Source organism: Choloepus didactylus, chromosome 9, assembly GCF_015220235.1.
Source record: "Choloepus didactylus isolate mChoDid1 chromosome 9, mChoDid1.pri, whole genome shotgun sequence".
NCBI classification, from domain to species: domain Eukaryota; kingdom Metazoa; phylum Chordata; class Mammalia; order Pilosa; family Megalonychidae; genus Choloepus; species Choloepus didactylus.
This window is the reverse complement of record NC_051315.1, coordinates 79,032,682-79,049,966: the sequence shown is the minus strand read 5'-3', so window position 1 is coordinate 79,049,966 and position 17,285 is coordinate 79,032,682. Positions and strand designations below refer to the sequence as shown.

General features: G+C 31.3%; 1 protein-coding gene across 5 annotated transcripts in view; it reads right to left on the bottom strand.

Moving 5' to 3' along the window:
* The window catches only part of GULP1 (GULP PTB domain containing engulfment adaptor 1), a 322,123-nt gene that overhangs the window by 16,434 nt on the left and 288,404 nt on the right, over positions 1–17,285 (bottom strand). For 4 of the 5 annotated variants that reach the window (XM_037849952.1, XM_037849954.1, XM_037849950.1 and 1 more), the window contains 3 exons: positions 8,271–8,387; positions 7,997–8,077; positions 7,511–7,603 (listed from right to left, as the gene is read on the bottom strand). In XM_037849952.1, coding sequence (XP_037705880.1) covers positions 7,511–7,603; positions 7,997–8,077; positions 8,271–8,387 — 291 coding nt within the window. The remainder of the gene's footprint in view (positions 1–7,510; positions 7,604–7,996; positions 8,078–8,270; positions 8,388–17,285) is intronic. The other variant, XM_037849955.1, reaches the window with a different exon arrangement.

Genomic DNA, 17,285 nt, shown 5'->3' with positions numbered 1-17,285 from the left:
TTTTAAAGATGCCATTTATAACTGTTGGGGGGGGGAGTATTTTTTAAGAAATAAAATACATAGTTTAGATGAAAAATAGTTGAATGTTTTATTTTGGGCATTCCATCTATATTTAGACAGATGGCTATCAATCACATAGTTTGGACCATCCTATAGAAATTCATGGCATCGCTATTGAACTAACCCCTTTAAGCTTATAATTTCAATGTCTTGGTCTTTCTAAAGGTGCACAGGACCTGAATTATAATACTAAGGGGAATTCTATGATCAATAGTTATATTTTAATCATGCAGAAAGTGTTAGATTATTAAGACACATTAATAATGAGTGCCCATAATTAAGGTTTTCTGTGTAGTTTTGTTGTTCTTTCCTATACTATACAAGTAGTGGCTTGGTATATATAGGCCATGGGGCACGTTTCAACCTAGGGCTTTGCAAAAATCTTATAATAATCAAGCATCCTAAAAAAGTGTGAAGCCAGCCTGGCCCTGGCATCATTGGACTGAGAATGCCTTCTTGACCAAAAGGGGGAAAAGAAATGTAACAAAGTTTCTGTGGCTGAGAGATTTCAAATAGATTCGAAAGGTCATTCTGGAGGTTAATCTTATGCATTATATAGATATAGATATTCCTTTTAGTTTCTAGTATATTAGAATAGCTAGAAGCAAATATCTGAAACTGCTGAACTGCAGTTTAGAATTAAAAAGTAAATCTGTTTAAAATGTATTTTTAAACATGCATGCCTAAATCAAAATTTTATTGTTAAAATAATGATAATGAAAAATAACACTAAAGATAGGGCAAGGCAATGGTAGCGTGAAGTCTTCTGACAAACCTTTCTATATTGCCATGCTGATTAATACTTTCAAACTTAAATTTCTGAAGTTTTAGTATGTAATCAGGGAAGCCCCTTCTGAGGATGGACTTCAAATTTAAAGTCTAAGTTTTTATGGCACATTTTTAATATGACTTTTAAAATAAAATTCAAGAATTTAGAACTTCTAACACCACAATTTTTGTCAGACTTCTAGATCCACAGTTTGTTTATAATTATCTCTTAGTTATAAGACCTATTATCTTATATTCTTACAAGAATCTTGCAAATTAAATGGATACGGTCATCCCCATTTCACAAAGAGGGAAAATGAAGCAAAAAGTGAGAAAATTATATGGATACGATCATCCTCCTTTCACAAAGAGGAAAATGTAGCAAAAATGACTTGACCAGGTACTTATTGTCGGAAGTGGAATGGAAACGCATTGTTCTACCCTTCAGACAGGGTTCACCTCTTTAGAATCATCTCTCGTGCAATTAACAATTATGAAAGTGAAGTTGTGGACTGGCAATTCTTTGTGTGTGTGGGCAACAAATGTACTCGAACCCATGTTCCTGTTTAAAAGTTTTGTCTCTGTTTATGGATTCACATTTGACTTGTGGTGTAATTGAATTTTCATCATAAGCTTTTGCCTATTCTATCTGACTTTAATAGCAGTTGAGAAAACATGAGAGAAAGATAAACAGGCATGTTTGTTTGCCCACAATGAAGTACACATTTTAGATTACAATTGTCCTACAAGTCTAATCAGGGGCCACACAGTTGAGTATATAAAGATAGAATTTAACGCAGCAACACTGTATCTGATTGAAATGGAGACTTTTTTTTTTTTTTTTTTTTTAACTCAGTAATAGAAAGGCTATTCTTTAGGACTTCAATTTTATTCATGTAGCTTCTGGGCAATACTTTGATTTTGTTTAAAGCAGCTACAACCAGAAAAGTAAAATATAAGCATCCAGACACAAGAATCAAGAACAATTTGATTTAACTTGTTATACCCACATCATATAATGGAACAATCTTCTGGAGGCATTCATAAGGGTAAGAGGGCAGAATAGACCCTTTTTCTAAAATAAATACAGGCAGCACTGCCATGTGAATGTAATAAGTGGAAATCAGATTGTTCCTAGATAATTAGTACCAAATGGTGGAAAACCCAACCTCTAATCTATTGCCAAACCACTAGAACACAGTAAAAAACAAACAGCAGAGTCAAGTAATGGAAATTACTCAGTGAATCTAAATGACTTTATACAAAATGGACCCAACTGCTAAAACCCGTGAAAACATTTCCACAGTCTCAGTATTAAACAGAGGTGTGTAACATGGGCAATATCAAAGGCTATTTCTTTTACCAGACAAGAACCCATGACTGGACGTAATCAGTGGCATCTAGGAGATAGGTAAGCATTCTGATTGTTAAGAAGCAAAAAAAAAAAAAAAAAAAGGATGTCAATCTAAAAATAAGAAAAATGAAAAACACAAGTGGTTTCATTCATCACGTGTATGAGGAATTAGTTATAAGTGAAAAAAACATTTGGGATAAATAGTAAAGACCTATTTTTAATTTTGTAGTTAGGAAATTCTTTTAATTTTAATATTGAGCAAAAAATAAAAATAGTCTCATTGTTTTCTTTATACAGAACTAAATTGCTCCACAATTTCACACTGACCAAATTTATACTAGACACATATTAACTAAAACAATAAACAATTCAAATAATGATATAAAAAGGCATAAATATTTTATTAGAGTACTATATCATGAGCCCAGATCTCTTCCTTGATTTCCAGATTTGTTTATTTTTTCATCAAATAAACATCTCCAGTTGGCTGTCCAGTTGGCAGAAGTAACATAGGAGAAAGTGAAATATTGATTCTTTGCCACTCACCACCTCCAGGTCATCTCTGTTTCAGAAAATGGCACCACCAACCATCTACCCAACTGCTTAGGATAAAATCTTTGGAGTCATTCCTAAGACCTCTTTTTTTTTCTCCCAGCCTCAACCAATCCATTATAAATCCTGAAAGCTCTACCTCTAAAATGTGTCAAAAATTTAGCTATGCTAATCATCTTCACTGATAGAATTATAGTTCAAGTCATCCTTCTCCTTCTGGAATACCAAAACAGACTGCTGATCAGTTTCTGGTATCTCATTGAGCTTCACATAGCCCATGGTACATACAACAGCCAGATGATCCCAAGATCCTCTGTTTAAAACTTCCAATGTCTTTTCACTGCAATTGGGAAAAAAAAAAATCCAAAATTTTTTCCATGGCTTACAGCCCTATACAATCTAGACCGTGATTCTCTCTCCAATGTCATTACCTGGTACTTCACTGGCTCTCTCTGTGCTCCACTATCTTCACTGTGCTCCATCTAGGAAGGTCTCATTACTATTTTTGGCCCTTTGTATTGGCTGACATTTTATCATTCACATCTCAAATCAAAAGCTACCTCCTCATAAAGGGCTTCCCTGGTCACTTTCTATAAATAAAACTACCAGTCACTCTCCTCTGTTTGGCTCTATGTTATTTTATTTTTTCATAGTGTACATAAAATCAGAATTTTAAAATGCATTTATTCATTTATCTCTGTGTTTTTTATCTATTACCCTCTTCCTCCCTAGCAGGATGTAAGCTCCTTAACAACTGAAATTCATAAACTTCTAAAAGCCAAGGGCCTAGAACATCATATAGCCATATTAGATGTTTGATAAATATTTTACAAGCTGCCACAACAGATCACATTGTATCAAATGCATACAAATGTAGTAAAATGAAAATCAAAGTGGTATGCATTGTTGCTAAGAAACTATTTCAAAATCAAAGTGATGAAGTAGTTGGACAAGGAATAAAATGAAAATAATGCCATAAAACATTGAGAAGAATTTTTACAATTCTTGAAAATTTTTATTAAAAGTTTGAATCTAAAATTACTTAGTTTCCATCTTCAAAAGAAATCATTATGACCAATTCACATTGACATATATAACACATAAGTGATTGATAGGCTACCATCTAAGACATGGCAGCTTTGCTAAGGGTGCCCATGAGAAAGCTAGAGAAATGCACTCACGATCTCACCTCTACAGTGACTTTCTGTTAAGTACAAAGGCTCTTCAGGAATATTCTATTCCACTGAGCCTCACACTTTTAATATATGATTTAATTTTTAGAATAAAAGGATCAATATCTCCAAGTAAGATCTCTGAACTAGGACCTTTGTTCTGTGTTACAGAAATTCAACTTTAATTTTGGAGCTCTTGCTAGGGAAGGCAGCTCATCATCTTTTAGCTATCTATTCAAATATTACCAAGAATCACCAAAAATATTTATTTTTATTGTTGCTTCTTAGATCAGATTTTATCAGCTCCTTGGTCACAAACTAATAAGCAGAATAGTATTCATACAAGTAATTTACATTATTTTCATTTTCTACACTACTTTTAACATCACAAAACTCTCTAAATTCCATTCCTACTTTTGTTCTCTTCTCATCTGCTTTCCAAACAGAATATTTTAAAGCTAAGATTGAAGACAAGTTTTTTTTTTACCAGCAATTGCTTAAAGTGGACTGTGTTGTTTTTGACTAACAAATCCTGACCTTACAGAAAATTACAGTTCAATGTTCATTTTTTAAAATTTAACTATAAAATAGTGTTAGATAATTTATAGAGAACTATTTCTGAACTGGAATGTTGTATATGGAAAAAAGGATTACCGCTGTGTGACTTATGAAAATTTGGCTCACAATAGGATCAAGGGTTGTCTTGGGTTGGCCAGTATGAAGTGTCATCTGTTCACTTTTGAAAGCTCAAGAACTAGATGCCAAGTTAATTGTATACATCAAAGCCACCTGTGTTATAATTTCAATGTACATAGTGAGATTCATAATTCACTTCAATTCTTCAATCAATGTGTTAATTGTTGCTGGAACCCTTCAAACAAAGAACTGTGAGATTTAGCAATTTAGGACCATTCTATCCTTCAGTCCTTTGAGCTCAAAATAACAAAAGCTACAGTCTCATTTCCAGGGTTATAAGCCCAACAGGCATTTACTGTCATTCATTCTGAGACACGGGAGGACCCTCTGTGAGGTACTTTGTGTTCCTAACTCTCCATGCTGCATGCCTGGTTAAAATGTCCTATAGAACTAACGCTCAAATTTCATAAGGAAAAATGGATGTAAAACATTTCTAAACTGAAATCTGCTTTACTACAGACTCATGGCAAGCTATTAAATAAGAGGTGCCCATACTTTAAATCTTAATAATTTTTATCTTTTATCTTAAAGAAAAAATATGTCCTCTTCAGTATATCATAAATATCAAGAAAACATAAGATAAGACTTTGGGAGTTTAAAACTAAAGGAACAAAATGTTTTTTAAAAGTTAAAAGAAAGGAAAGGGACAAAGATATTGCTGTAACAAAAACATGATCAATGATGAAACAAATTTTCTATTTATGTGTATTAAATGTAAAAAATGGTTTAGAGAAAAAGAGTTTTTTTAATTCAACCTTTGAGTTGTAGTCTTTGAAGCATATCAAAAGGATTCAATACTGATATGAACACAATGGTTAAATTAATTATTAAATGGCTTAACCTCAGGACACCCAATCCATTTTCTCTTTTTTTCTTTTGTTTTGTTTTTTTTGTTTGTTGTTTTTTTATCCATTTTAATAATTGCTATCTTAATAATTTCATTGCTTCTATAATCTGATTCAATCAATGAGAATAACTGAAAAAAATGAATATTCTTGCAGACCATCTGTATTTCCCTTATATACCAACATTCTTGCTCACTGTACTCATTCAGGTTTTTACCAAACTGAAAGTAAGATTCTCTTCATTCCTCCTGCCCCTTCCCATTTTTGTAGTCACCTCAATTCACTAATGTACATTCATAACCCCCAACCCTAACCCAACTTCAGTTGCCCCAGTGCTAGTCCAGGGCAGTGTCTGCTTCTGGAGATAAAAGAGGAGGGTGCTGGTTTTATCAACTTGTCTCAAAACTCTCTGCTCTTCCAAAAATCCATGTTGTCCCTCAAAATGCTACTTTTAGCTCTTCTTCCTCAGAGAAAGGGGACACATAATAAACAAGCTTTGGGTTTTCATCTAAAAGGTCAATGGATCTTATCTGGCTGCTCTGTCAACACAAAGGCTAAAGCAAAACTACTCTTCAGAGGCAATGAATTCCAGGAACAACTACCTTATTAAGACTGTTTGAAAAAGTAACTTCCGTCTGTTTATCTCTATAATCCTAGTTTGTTTCCCAGCATGGTTTGTAATAAGACCTTCAACAAGACCCAAAGGATGTGTGCTCTATTTTGGGACTGAAGGTTGAAGAAAAAGTTGTTCTCTTCCTCAGGGTGGGGGAGGCAAGAAAAAAAAAATCATAATTCTGGTTAGAAGCATAGAGTGATTATAGGGAAGGAAAAAAAAAAAAAAAAGCAAAACAAGAAGGAATATATAATAAATCCAGAGTCTGAATAGCATGCTCCAGCAACTCAATGTACATGACATAGGCACACAGACAGCTTATTCCCAAACTCTCATTTCAGCTATTATTGGCCCCATTGTTACAAACTGTATTCTAAGCAGCAGAAATACCATAAACTTCAGTGTGGCAGGGGAAAAAGTGTGAATTTAGAAAAAAGAGTTTTTGACCTATTCCCAGGACACACCAATTTGTAAACCCTGAATGCAACTTCTTAAAGAAGCATTCTTCCTCATGGTGAGAAATTGGTGAAATAGTCAAGTACTTGACATCAAAAATTATGTCAAAGAGTTTCATTGAGTTAGCCTACAAATTAAACTAAAATGATTTGCAAATGAAAATTTGCAACAAAGTTTTTTCCAAAAGCTTGCAAATGCCAAAATTATCTTTCAGTTCATAGTATTACGGCATAAATTAGATATTAAATCATTTAAAAATGTAAAATAAATTATATTCTATAATGGGGAGTATTAGCAGTGCAGGTGATTCAAATAGAAAAAAAATCTTCTAACTATTTTTGCCTAGAAAAGTATTGTTTTGAATCCCACTTTCCACCCCGCCCCCCAAAACTCCCTTAGTCTAAATCATGTATTAACAGCATTGCACATGGTATTGGAAAAAGGATTTTAAATGAAATACCAAAATGAATAATTTAACTATAGAAACTTGAGTATCATCTGCAGTGACTACCACTCACTTTACGTCTGAAACACATTTGCTTTATTGCCTGCAGGAAGTCTTGCTATGTAATATAAGAAACCAGATTTGGTTTTGTTAACAATCCACTTCCTATAATGAAGTTTAGTACTCCAGGGGTAGAACAGGCACAGGTCATTAAATCTATCCTCAGTAAACAACAATCAATAGGGATGAAAGAAAGGATATGCCACAAGCAGAAAAAGTATATTAAAACTTAAAACCAATCTGAGGGCTGAATTACTTTAGAAAACATAAGGGAAAAGACCAACATGGAACAATTCTGTTCTAAACTACTTAGGTGTTGTAATTCTTTATTAACTTTGTTTAGTAGCTCTCATCTCTATGAGTGCTTAGTTTTAAATTTCTGATTCCAAAGTATTATTTGAAATGTTGCATAGCTAATGTATCCACAGATACCTTATCACCACAAAATCTTGTTTCCAAGCAAAACATACACATATTCCATTTACTTACTGGAGAAGTTGATACTTGAGTTGTTCTTAATTGGTTTTCCAAATCTTGTACTTTGTTTTTGAGCTCCATATTTTCTGTTTCTAAGTCTTGGATCTAAAAGAGGAAATGGTTATTGAATAACCATCAGAAATTCATTCTTGGAAAATATTGGGTACAATATGGCTACATTAATGAATAAGATTTCATGTTTATGTTTTTAATATCCTCTTTCATGCACAGGGGAGAAAGTTTTTGATAAAGCTTGGGGAATATCAGAGAATTCTAGGGCATTGGAAAGACATATTATTACATTTAAAAAATTATGTGTGTGCAAATGTGATGTTCTTTGTGCCTCATCTTGTGTTTTCTTGTTGCACTGGGTAATCTATACCTATAATCTTAGAGTATAACCGCAAGACAGTGAAACTTGCTTATGATGATTTTGAAGAGTGGAGAAAGGATGTAATTTAATTACAAAGAATCTGATCTGCATGGGAAACCACTTACCCAGCATCTGCTGCTTCTGCTGCTCTGATCCCCATGAGAAGCATCAGGAAGTGAAGCAAAGTCACATGAGAATACTAAGTTCTTGTGGGAATTCAATATAAAATGGTTAAAAACTTTGCAGGGGATCAGGAATGAAAAATTATAGGAACACAGTGAAAGCAGTTCCAATCAGTGTGGGGAAATTTTAATGGCAGGTCTTCTAAATTTGTTGGATGATATGCAAGTTTCCCTGTTCTTAAATCACATAAACGTGAAACAAGCTTAGTTTACTTACTCTTTTCTGCAACCCTGCAATCTGCTTTCTTGTTTCAACATCTTTTCCTCCAGATTCTAGAAATTTCCTGTATGCCAGGTCGAATGCTTGGCCAATTGTTAAAGTTATTTCTTCAGCCTTTGTAAAAATCAAACAAAGATTTCCATTTAAATAACAATACAGTTGTTCTTTGAATAAAAAAAAAACATTCACATGAGTTGCTTCAAGACATTCACAGGAGGTACTTCAAGAGGGCAATGCCTGGGGATAGAGATGTACTAAATAAAAAGTTGTCTATGCTAACATAATAAATCAATGCCTTTTGGGTACAGGCTACTCTAGCACAACATGGAAAATACCTGGCAATTAAAGGATAGCTTTTGAAGCCGGAAACAAGACTTCTCCACAACTTCTCATCTTTTATCATAGTATTTTACTTCCTAGTTTGTTTTCCTCCCTTTATCAAGTATTTACTGCCTATTAAGTGAAAGCACAGTACTACCTGCAGTTTCTCTTGTTGCTTTGGTATTTATTTGATCTAGTGAGGAAGACTTGTTAAAACAGGCAGGTAACTTGAATGAGGCTGTCTGGGTGGTGTTCTCTCTAAATGGACTGTTACCCATTTCCAGTTAATTGTCGCCTTATGGAAATTGGCAATTCCAACCCAGAGTTGTCAGATTTTACATATGTGAAATGAGCTCAGTAAACTGAATTTTTACATAAGAGCTTACAATTTCAAGTGATGGTAAAGCACAATGCTGATTGAACAAGGTGTATCTGTCACCTCAATTTGGCCTGGCAAATGATTTACACTCTTATCTACCAACTAGAACCTGCCACACATATCCAAGGACCACCAGTTTATTTCTTCCCCATTCAGAGCTCAACTGACATAAAAGCAACTTCAATATAATAAACACTATGTAAAGATTTATTTACATAGTTTACATTATACAAAAGTTTGGTAAAGGTATTAGTTGATTTCCTGTATCATTAGTATATCATATATAATACTTCCAGATGACATAAAAACTAGTAGTAATATACTAAATATTGAAAATGCCATGGTTTAATCTGCTATAAATTTAACAATTTATAACATACTATAATCAACTTAAATTGAAAATGTTTTATTAATAAAGCTTAAATTCCTGACATTGTCATTTTTGTAGTTCACTATTTTTTTAAAGAGGGCTTTAAGCCATAAAAAAATTTATAGTGTTTAACCCAGTTAACTAAAAAATTAAAAATACGTGTATAAAATCATAAAGGAAGACTGTTTGTCATACAAAAAAGTAGGGGAAATGAGAAAAAAGTTACAATCAAGAATGTTAAATAAATGAAAGTGCCAGATATCAAATTATACACATGTGTGCAGTGATTCAAACTGATGTACACATGTATCTGGAAAGAAGTTTGGCTGTGTTAGATGTTGGGATTAAGTGTGATTTTTAAAAACAGTAGAATTGATTATGTTAGGGTGTGGGATTTAAATGATATTTTTTCTGTTTCTAATTTCAAATTTGGAGTAACATTTGTATTTCCTTTTAATAAAATATACATTTTAAAATTACCTTTTATTTTCTTTTTAATTATGGTTTTAGAGTGTCCTTTGAATAATATCATATGTTATCCTCAAATACAAAGAATTGTTTAAATGGTAATATTATTGACTTGTTATTGTTAAGAACACTTGCCTTTATTATTATGTATTTATAACTTTTAAAAAGACATATTCTCTTTATACAACAATAAATCTCTATTGATCATTTAGCTGCCTGAAATATTCTACATACCTCATTTGATTCTCATAACAACTCTTTGAAACATATATTATTATTATCCCATTATGTTGATGGTGAAACTGCACTGCAAGTTTGTAAAACTTGTCTGAGGTCTCATAGCTAGTGAGTAGAGGACCTGGGATTTCAATCTAGGACGTCTGACTCTACAAGCCTCAGTCTTTTATTTAATTAATTATTTTAATTTTTTCTTATTTTTGGTAATTTATATATAGTGAGATGCATAGATTGTAAGTGTACAGTCAGAAGTGCTTTGATAAATGTATTTATCTGTATAACCATCTCATTATACAATATTTCTATCATTCCAGAAAGTTCCCCTGTGCCCTCTTCTAGTCAAACCTATTCCCTATGGGCAAATATTGTTCTAATTTACATTACCATAGATGAGTTTTTTCTGTCCTTGATATCTGTAAAAATGGACTAAAAAAGAATGTATTCTGTCTAGCTTCTTTTGCTAACAAAATGCTTTTGAGTTTCACACATATCCTATGCATCAATAGCACATTCTTTTTATTGCTGTTTGGTATTCCATCATATGAATATACACTTAATTTATCAATTTACCTATTATGGACATTCATGGTGTTTTTAGTTCTTGGTTATTATAAATAAAGCTGCTACAAGCATTCTAGTAAAAGTCTTCTTGTATACATGTGTTTTCATTTCTCTGGGTAAATACCTAGGACGGAATCACTGGATCATAGGATAGGTCTATGTTTAACATTGTAAGAAACTGTCAAACTGTTTTCCAAAGTGATTATAAGATTTTACTTTCCCATGTAGTTGCATCACATTCTTGCTCAATATTGTCAGTATTTTTAATTTTAGTCATTTTAGTGAATGAGTGATGGAATCTCAGTAAGTTGTTAATTTGCATTTCCCTGATGACTGATTATGTTGGCCCATTTTTGTTTATTGGCCATTCGTATATTCTCTAATGAGCTCCTTATTCAAGTTTTCTGCACATTTTTGTTTCTTTCTTTTTTTCTTTTTTTTTTTATCTTTTTATCATTGGTTTTAGGAGTTCTTTATATACTCTTGGTACAAATCCTTTTTCAGATATATCTATTGCAAATATATTATCTTAGCATGTGGTCTGTCATTTCATTTTATTAATACTGTTCATAGATCAATGGAATTTTTTTCATTTTTGATAAGCCCATTGCATCATTTTTTTGTGTTTAGTGCTTTGGTGGTCATTTCTAAAAAATCATTGCTTATCCAAAGTTCACAAAGATATTCCTCTATTTTTTTCTTTTAATGAAAGTTTTGTAGTCTTAGCTTCTACTTTTATGCTTATGATCCATCTCAAATTATGTTTTATGTAGCATAAGTAGGGATTAATTGCATCATTTTTTCCATATATTTAGCTGGTTGTTTCAACATAATTCATCAAAAAGACTTTACTTTTTGTAGTAATTGTCTGGGTGCATTTGTGGAAATTCAATTGACCATGTATGTATGGATATTTCTGAACTCTCCAATATGGTCCACTGATTATTTATCTATCATTACATCAATATAACTAATGTTATAACAGTTACTTTAAAGGAAATTTGTTTCCTCCAACTTCAGTCTTCTGTTTCAAGATTTTTTTTTTTTTATTCTAGGTTGTTTGTATTATTTTATAAATTTTCAAAGCAGCTTTTCAATTTCTACTAAAAAAAAATATTGATCTTATATCCTGTTGACCTTACTAAATTCATTTCATAATCCTAGTAGGTTTTGTAGATTCCTCAGGATTTTCTACATATAAAATTTCATACTATTATAATATCTGTGAAAAAGACAGCTTTACTTACTTATTCTAATATTTGTGCCTTTTAATTCTTTTCTTTCTAACCACGACCTAAAACATCTAATGTCATGTTAAATAGTGTGGAGTGAACATCCTTGCTTTGGTCCCAATCTTAAGGGAGAAGCCTTCAATAATTCAACATTAATTATGATGTTAGCTGCATTTTTTTAAGTACTCTTCAGAATAAAAAGGGTCCCTTCTGCCTCTAGTATGCTAAGAATTTTATCATCAATTTGCTGGAAATTTGTCCTGGTTTTTTTTCTTCATCTTTTGAAATGATATTTTCTGCTTACTCTTATAATATGTTGAATCACATTGATTTTCTTTTGTTAAACCAACCTGTATTTCTAGGATAAAATCCACCTGGTAATAATTATATATTGCTGGATCCAAGATTCAATTTGGAATTATTATGCTAAGGAGTACTGAGTCTATGTCATAAGAAACACTGGTCTACAATTTTCATATTTTATAAGGTTTTTGCAAGGTAATACTGGTTTCATAGATGAGTTAGGAAATACTCCTTTATTCTCTAAATTCTGCAAGAGTTTATGTATGTTTGGCATTATTTCTTTCATAAATGTTTTATGGAAACTACCAATGAAACTCTATTTTATTTGTAAAACTATTAAAAAATTATATATATTTGTATTTTTTATTTCTTTGTTAGTTTAGGCAAATTGAATTCTTTAAGATATTTGAAAATTTCATCTTAGTTTTCAAATTCACTGGCATAATAGTTATATTAAATTCCTCTTTGTATACTTTTAAGGAATGTAGTATCTGTAGTTATACCCACTCTTTTGTTTCTGAAATGGGTAATTTGTACTTTCTCTCCTTTTTGACCTTGTTATGTCTTTTTGGAGGATCTTAATCTTATTGAAGAACCAACTTTTGGCTTTGTTAATTTTCTTTTTTTCTATTTTCAATTTCATTGCTTTCTACTCTTCAATGTTTTTTTAATTTTTTTACTGTCTTTGAATTTATGTTATTCTTATTTGAACCTTTTAAGGTCAAAACTAAGATGATTAATTTTAACCCTTTTAATCTTTTCTCCTATAAACATTTAAAGCTATAAATTTCCCTCTAAGACCTGCTTTAACTGTGTCTACAAATTTTGATATATTTTATTTTACTGCTATTCAGTTCAAAAAAATTCTAATTCTCCCTGTGATTTTTCTTTAAGCCAGGGTTATGTAAGTGTATTTTATTTCCAAATCTTTGGGTCATTTACAGTTAGAGATATAGTCTGTGATGTCTTCAGTTTTGAAATTTCTTGAGTCTTGTTTTATGGCCTAGTATATGGTGCAGCTTTGTAAACATAACTTGTTTCAAAAAGAAGGTGTATCATTGTTTGGAATAGTGTTCTGTATGTGTCAATTAAATCAACATGGTGGATAATGTTCCAACCAATTTTTTATAACTTGATTGATTTTGGGGGTTCTACTTGTTCTGTCGATTGCTGAGAATAGCATTAAAATCTATAACAATGATTGTAGATTTGTCTATTTCCTCCTTAAATTATGTTAGAATTGCCTCATTTTAAAAAAGGAGTATAATTAAATTACTTAGTCATTTGGATTCTCTCTATGTCCAGTAATATGCCTTGTTTTGAAGTCTCCTTTTGTTATCCATAAGTAACAAAAAGTAAGTGTTATACACTTACTGTTTGCATGGTATATATTTTTCCATTCTTTTCACCTGTATTTGTCATTATATTTAAAGTATATATCATCTAGAAAGCAAACAGATGAGGCATTCTTTAAAACCCTGTCTGATAATCTCAGTCTTTGGTGTATTTAGTCCATTTATATTACTTTGCTCTTTATTTTCTAAAAAAACAAAAACAAAAACTAGTATTCCTTTTTATTTCTTCTACAGGCTTTTGAATTTACCCCTTTTCTTATTTTTAGTGATCGCTCTATTGATTACAGTAGACATCGTTAACACAGTCTACATACAGTTATTGTCATACCATTTCACATAAATCATGACCTTGAAACAGAAGTCCATTAACCACCTCTTCCTTTGTGCTATTATTGTCATATGTTAACATCATGATACAATATCATGATATTAATGTCATGATACAATCCATTTTTTTTCCTTTAAACAGTTCTATTTTAAAGAATGGAAAGAAATAGAGTCTTTTATATTTAATCATGTTTTATATTTCCAGTACTTTTAAAATTTTTTCCTTTCTACACATTTGAGTTTCCTTTCCGTGTTATTTTCCTTCAGGCTAAAGAACTTCAATTAAATTAGTATATCTTGTAATGAAGTTCTGCTAGTAAAAATCACTCCAATTTCATTTATTTGTTTATTTGACCTTAAATTTTTAAAGATGTCTTCAATGAATATAAAATTGTTATGATACCTTTGGCTTTAAACATGTTAATGTCATCATTATATTGTCCTTTGACTTCCATTGGTACTGAGGAAAAGTCAGCTGTCACTTATATTATTATTATTATTTTCCCCTGTAAGTAATATGCCATTTTGTTTGGCTGATCCAAGGTCCATTTTTCTCTCTTTCTTTTATCTGTTATAATCACAGAGTTTCATTGCATTTATTCAGTTTGGAGATTGCAGAGCTTCTCAAATCCATTTGATGATAATTTTCACTATATTTGGGAACTCTACAGTCAGTATTTTTTCTGCCTTCTCTCTCTCTTCTTTTTTGTGATTTAATTTCATATGTATTAGAATACTCAATATTGTCCCACACATGACTGGGGCTCTGTAATTTTATTATTATGATTATCATCATCATCATTATCACCATTTTCTTATTTATTTTCTTCTGTTCTTCTGGTTGATATGGATCCTCTGATAGATCTTGATCTATTTTCAAGATAACTGCCCATTGTTTCTGTCATCCCAAATCTTCTGTTAAGCCTATCCAATTAATTTTTTTCCTCCTCAGTTATTAGACCAAACCACTTAGCTCTTTTTATATTTGCTATTTTTCTGCTGAAATTTTCATCTGTTTACTTATCTTCTTTTTCATTTAATTCCTTGACTATATTTATAATAGCACCTTAAAATCCTTAAGCATTACAGATAAATTAAAAATTTCTTTTTAATATTAACCTTTATCTTGGTTTCCTCAATCATCTATGGAGGTAATGGCTATAGTCAGTGTATCATTACAGACTCACTTTATGATTTTACATATATTTACATATGCTATAAGGGTACAATAATATCAAAGTTTGATTAGAAGAGTGACTAGTTAGTTGAAAATTCCTCATTACACATTCAATTCAGTTATATCAGTTATATCAAGATTATTAAATACAATATTAAGTGTCATGCATTTCATGTTTACCCTATGTACAAGACTTTACATACATAGTTTCAACTGATTTAACACTCAAAAAGCAATTTTGTGAAATGGGTATTATTCTCAACTTATAGATGAAGAGACAAAGATTCAGAGACATTAAATAATTTGCCCAGTCAAATAGTCACTAAAAGACAGAATAGGAATTGAGTTTCTGCCTAGCTAATGTCAATTTCCATGACCTTATTCCTATGCCATACTGGCTTTCCACAGAAGAAACACAATGCTCTACATTAGAAAAGTATATTTATTGTCAATAAACACTATGTAATATGAACACTAAAATTCATCTAAACATATATGTAAATATCTATGACAGGAATTACACATTCTGATGGTTTTAATGGTTATTTGGAACAAAATTTTTTTGGTTATATATGATTTCAGATAGCAGGAAGATCCAAGTCCTAAGAAATAAATTTGGAGACCTCTAACTGGATTCATCAATTTTTCCCAGGGTGCATAGAGACACCTGCTATCAATCTAAATAAAAAAATTAAAAATAGCTTTATGAGACATTTTAATACTTGTGATTATAGTGCTTTAATAGTTCATAAATTAAAAAAAACAAATTCTTTAACAATTACAGAAATCTCTTGGAAAATCCTCATCTCTTAAATTATAACTTTAAAAACAAATAATAGTCTATGCTGTAGAAATAAAGCATTCCTCTAAGCTGTGGAAGTCAGTGAATTACACTTTGAAAAACTCCATACTTCTAGATAAAATAATTTTTAAAAGTGAAATGAAAACAGTAAGAACTGTGTTTTTCACTCAACTAGCACTCTTTGACAGTCAACACAGGATACTGGTTCAAATATTGCTACTAACTACACAAAACTGAGTACTTGGTTTAAAACATCAAGTATGTCAGACTTACAGATTATAATCATATACAAAGGAACCTTAGGTGATTTAATTAACTGAAATTATTTTTCTGGTTTACAGTAGATCAATTCTACTTTTCATCAGAAAAAGGTAATTTATCAGAGTTTCTTAGGAATTTAATATATAAGTATTAGTATTTTGTAAAATGGAGAACCAAAAACTAGTAGTGGAGGAAAATATCAAGCAGCAATCAGCTTTCTGATCTTGATTATCAACTAATTATACGAGGTTGGTTAACCAAGCAAAGAAAATTTGGGTTTATTCCCTTGATCATGTAATAATATAACATAAATAATTAGGTTTCTTTTTAATTTCAAAAAGAAAATCTTGGTTTAACAACTTACAGGGCAAACATGAAATATAACCATAAAAATAAGATATAATGAATCTCTTGCAAATAAATAGGCCTTATGAAAAGACTGGATGTAATGATCCTTTCAAGTAAAAAGAACATATGACTCTTTTGACATATGAAAAAAAATCATCATTAATCCTTCTTTATAGAGAATTGCTTAAGTAAGAGAGATGTTTCTGATCTTCTCTGATTTCACATTTTCACTTTACATCATTAAAAGATAAAACCACGCTAGCAGGGAGAAGTTTTCATCTGTTAATTGGGAGTTACTATTTAAATTTTATGGTGAGCAACAGCCAGCAAATAAAGTATATTTATAAGCATTTGGTATCAAAACTGTGAAAAAGAAAGAATACCAAAATGATGGCTAAAGAGTGGCAGTGACTACATTCAACATATAATAAAGGAACTTAGTCAACCATACCTCAATGAATGCCCATATTCTAATTTTATTTTTTAAATTTAATGAGATGACTACAGAAGTTGTGTAGATATTAAATCAGAGTAACACAACATAATACTGCTAATAAAGTAAATTACAATTTCACAGAATAGTAAGATAGGCTATTATCTAAATTTCAAGCAAGACGTTAACAATTTCACAGAGGTACTAGAAAGATAAAATACCATGAATAGATAGAATGAAGACCCCAGTAACAGCAGAAACGCTACGGAGCAGACCCTAATCACGGGGGCAATTATAGCCTTGGAAGGGGAGGGTTTTTTTTTTTCCCCCTGATTCAGTCACTTTCAAGATCATAGTTTATTTATTATTTCAGATAAAAACATAGTGTACATATTGGGAAATCCCTTAAAATTTAACTCTAGAGCTATACACCATCTA